The sequence below is a fragment of the Otolemur garnettii genome, unplaced genomic scaffold, assembly GCF_000181295.1.
Source record: "Otolemur garnettii isolate 467f Iridium unplaced genomic scaffold, OtoGar3 scaffold00001, whole genome shotgun sequence".
Taxonomy (NCBI): domain Eukaryota; kingdom Metazoa; phylum Chordata; class Mammalia; order Primates; family Galagidae; genus Otolemur; species Otolemur garnettii.
The window spans coordinates 26101443-26104871 of NW_003852396.1; the positions used below are offsets into that span (position 1 = coordinate 26101443).

At 52.7% G+C, this 3429-nt stretch overlaps 2 protein-coding genes across 2 annotated transcripts in view; one reads left to right on the forward strand and one right to left on the reverse strand.

The window, feature by feature from the left end:
- Positions 1 to 392: 392 nt before the first annotated feature.
- On the reverse strand, positions 393 to 1222 carry GVQW3 (GVQW motif containing 3). The gene has a single exon (XM_003780884.3). It carries the CDS (start codon positions 999 to 1001, stop codon positions 393 to 395), a length of 609 nt encoding a protein of 202 aa, XP_003780932.1. The 5' UTR covers positions 1002 to 1222.
- A 638-nt stretch (positions 1223 to 1860) lies between these two features.
- Positions 1861 to 3429, forward strand: part of THAP12 (THAP domain containing 12) — a 27388-nt gene continuing 25819 nt past the window's right edge. Inside the window, exon 1 of the mRNA XM_003780885.3 lies at positions 1861 to 2078. Within this exon, the coding sequence (XP_003780933.1) occupies positions 1990 to 2078 (89 nt within the window). The 5' untranslated portion in view covers positions 1861 to 1989. The remainder of the gene's footprint in view (positions 2079 to 3429) is intronic.

A 3429-nucleotide genomic window follows, 5' to 3' on the forward strand; every position in this document is an offset into this window, starting at 1 on the left:
CCTAGGGAGAAGTGGTAAAACTGAAAATAGGTGAGGCGGCTCATGCCTGCACTCTTAGCACTCTGGGAGGCCAAGGCAGGCGGATTGCCTGAGCCCAGGAGTTCAAGACCGGCCTGGGTGAGACCCGGTCTCTAAAAAACTAGCCAGGTCTTATGGCAGGCACCTGTAGTCCCAGCTACTTGGGAGGCTGAGGCAAGAGGATTGCTTGGGCCCAAGAGTTAGAGGTTGCTATGAAATATGAACACCACAGCACTCTACTGAGGGCAACAAAGTAAGACTGTGTCTCAGACAAAAAAAAAAAAAAAAGAGCAAATAAAATAACGTGGGCAGCCAAAGAAGGTGCCTAGAAGTGAGGCACCTTCCTAGTTCCTATTCAGGTACTTCAGTTCCTCTCACCACGGTATGAACCAATCCTGAGCTACCCTGGTGGGAAGGCTTGTTGAAGATGAAGCATGAAGAAGCAGGCTGGCAGGGCAGTGGATTCTGGGATGGGATACAGACAGGGGCCCTTCCCCACTAGCTTCACCTTGAAGACTCCATGCCTCATAACTTGTTACATTTTTCCCAGTTTCCTTTGAAAGATCCGACTTAAAGTCATGTTTTCCAGGACTAGGCTCATCCTTCAAAATACCTGATATAACTTCTGCAGAAATCTTCCTCATGTTCAAGTTTTCTTTGAGAATGAGTCTTACAGTTTCTTTATCTAAATTTAATTCATTAGCCATCATCCTCACCGTCAACTGCCTGTTTGAACAAACCAAGTCCTTGACTTTCCGAATATTTTCATCTGTCCGGTGGGTGACCGGACGACCACTTCGCGCATCATCTCGAACATCTTCCCGCCCTTCTTTAAATCTTTTGTGCCAGTCAAAAACCCTGGCCCTCGACATGACTTCATCCCCATAAGCTTCTTTTAAAAGATGGTGGGTCTCACTTGCAGACTTGTTCAATTTCACGCAAAATTTGATACTAATCCTTTGTTCTAAATAGCGGTCACTCATTTTGGCATTGAACACAAAAAGGTTAACTGGCCACAGCTGTGAGAGGGAAGGCAGAGGGACCAATCCCTATAGGGTTGTAGGCATAATCATGTCGCTATTCTTGCTCTTCTAGAAGCCTCACCAGAAAAGAGTAATTGGTTTTCTGAGTTTTTACCCCTTAGCTTCCAGTTGAGCCTGAGCAGACCGGTTCTGGGACGCTAACACCGCCACAGAGTAGCTGCAAAGCTGGGAAGAAATTAAATCTACAACCCACATCTATGTTCAACCAGCGCACGCAGATCTGCCCGGAGTTTGCAAATCTGTCACTGAAGTCATCTCGATTCTCTGCCCCTCAAGAGTCTACGACGGTGTCTGCAATAAAGGCCCGAGTAGTGGCAACTTAAGTAAGGAGAGATGGCATCGGTGATGTACGCCCCAGATCTGCAGAAACCCGCACACGCCAAACCTACCCGTGCAGCCTCGGACCCGCCTGCTCTAGAGTCCAGGGACAAGCCCGCATGCGCAATTCCCTCTCCCCGCCAGTTAGGCTTTGCGCAGGCGCACCGAGTGAGCCAGCGCCAAATCCGCCCTCTGCCTCGCCACACCCCGGCAGGCACGCTTCTTTGCGCGTGCCCGCCAGCCGAGAGGTTGGCGGAAAAAAGGGGCGGGGGAGGAAGGCTGAGGGAAGAGAGGGCACCCCCAGGCGCCGGGGTGCATTGTGGGAAGGAGGCGGCAGCGTCCCGGGCGGGCGGGAGGTACACCAGCGGCGGCGGCGGCGGTAAATCCTCCCGGCCGCTCACAGCACTGTGGAGCCGCGTCCTCAGCCCGGCCCCGCACCGCGGCACCCTTCCTGCCCCTCGCGGCTTCTTGCCCGCCCTCCCCCCCCCCGCGCACCGTCCTTGCCGAGCCGGCCGGCCGGCCTGGCTCCCCTCCCCGGCCCCGACGGGCGGGCGGACTGCCCTGAGGAGGCGGGGAGGGGAGGGCTGAGCCGGCCGGCGGGCAGGCGACGATGCCGAACTTCTGCGCTGCCCCCAACTGCACGCGGAAGAGCACGCAGTCCGACCTGGCCTTTTTCAGGTTCCCGCGGGATCCGGCCAGGTAAGCAGCGGGCGCTGCGCTGGCAGCCCGGGCCCACCTCCGCGGGGAGCGCTGGCAACCTGCGGCCCCGGGCGGGCTCCGGCGCTGAGAGAGGCTTAGGGGATACAGAGCACTGTCGTAGACCCCAGCCTCGGGCGGAGGTGGGACCGGGCCGCGAGCCGGGGAGCGGGCGGGCGTACGGGGCCCTCGGAGCACGTGCACCAGCGGGGGTTCGGCGCGGAGGGCACCACCCGAAATACGAAGCTGCTCGGGTGGCGCTTGGGAGCGGGATAAAGTGGGTTTTTGCCATGACTAACTTGCTGTGTGATTTCTGACGATTCGTTTTCATCGTTGGGCTTTGGTGTCTAGCTGTCAAAAGAGAGACTAGGTCTCTATGGTTGTGGTCACTGGAGACCGGCCACCTTTGATCTCAGGTCACATCTACTCTCCTTCGGTCGTGTCATTGCACGGTTCAGGGCTCAATTTCTGGCTCTGACCTTTATTCATTATCTCACTAGGTTATTGTGGGGGTAGCAGAGGTTATGCATGAGTGCGTGGGAATTGATATTGAAACCTCTTTCTTGAGGTAATCGAGATGATCTAATTTATATTTAGGGGGTGATAGCGTAGGGACTGTGTTTGAAATGCGGAGGCTATTTTGTAGGCCTCTCTCATTTGTTCATTCTTTTAAAATCAAGGCCTACTATGTGCTGAGCGCTCATGTTAGGTGCTGAGAATTCATACGTTAAGTGAGACAGTGTCACTGCTTGCAGACAGCTCACAGTCCATTAGGACAGATGGAGCAACAGCCAAGTATAAAGTAGTATGCGATTTAAAAAAGATGAGACCAGAAAGATGTAGGTATGGGTAGGAGCAAATTATGTAGGAAACTGTAAGGCAAGAAAGCATTATGGCAATTATTCTGAGTGAAATAGGAAATCATTGAAGGGTTTAGAGCAGAGTGACTTAAATTTTAACAGGATCGTTGGCTGCTTGTTAAGTAGATTATAGGGGAGCAAAGGTGAAAGAAAGACCAGTTAAAGGTTATGCAGTAATTGAATTAGAAGAGGCGGAGGTGGTAAATTGTTGCACTTGAGGTATGATTTTAAGGTGAAGAAAACGGGATTTGCTAGTTGTTTGGATGTAAATTGTAGGAGCAAAAGAGGAGTCAAGGATGACTCCAAGATTTTTAACCTGATCGTTTACTGGGTTAGGGAGGACTGGGGAAAGGAGGTTTTACAGAGGAATATTAAAAGTTGGTTGGGGTCGTGTGAAGTTTGATACGTCTAATATATGTCAAGAATAGATGTCTTGGCTCGGCGCCTGTGGCTCAAGCGGCTAGGGCGCCAGCCACATACACCTAAGGTGGCAG

Bases quoted from the DNA above. Each gene is read 5' to 3' on its own strand.
- GVQW3 (XM_003780884.3), bottom strand. From the start codon at position 1,001: ATGAGTGACCGCTATTTAGAACAAAGGATTAGTATCAAATTTTGCGTG.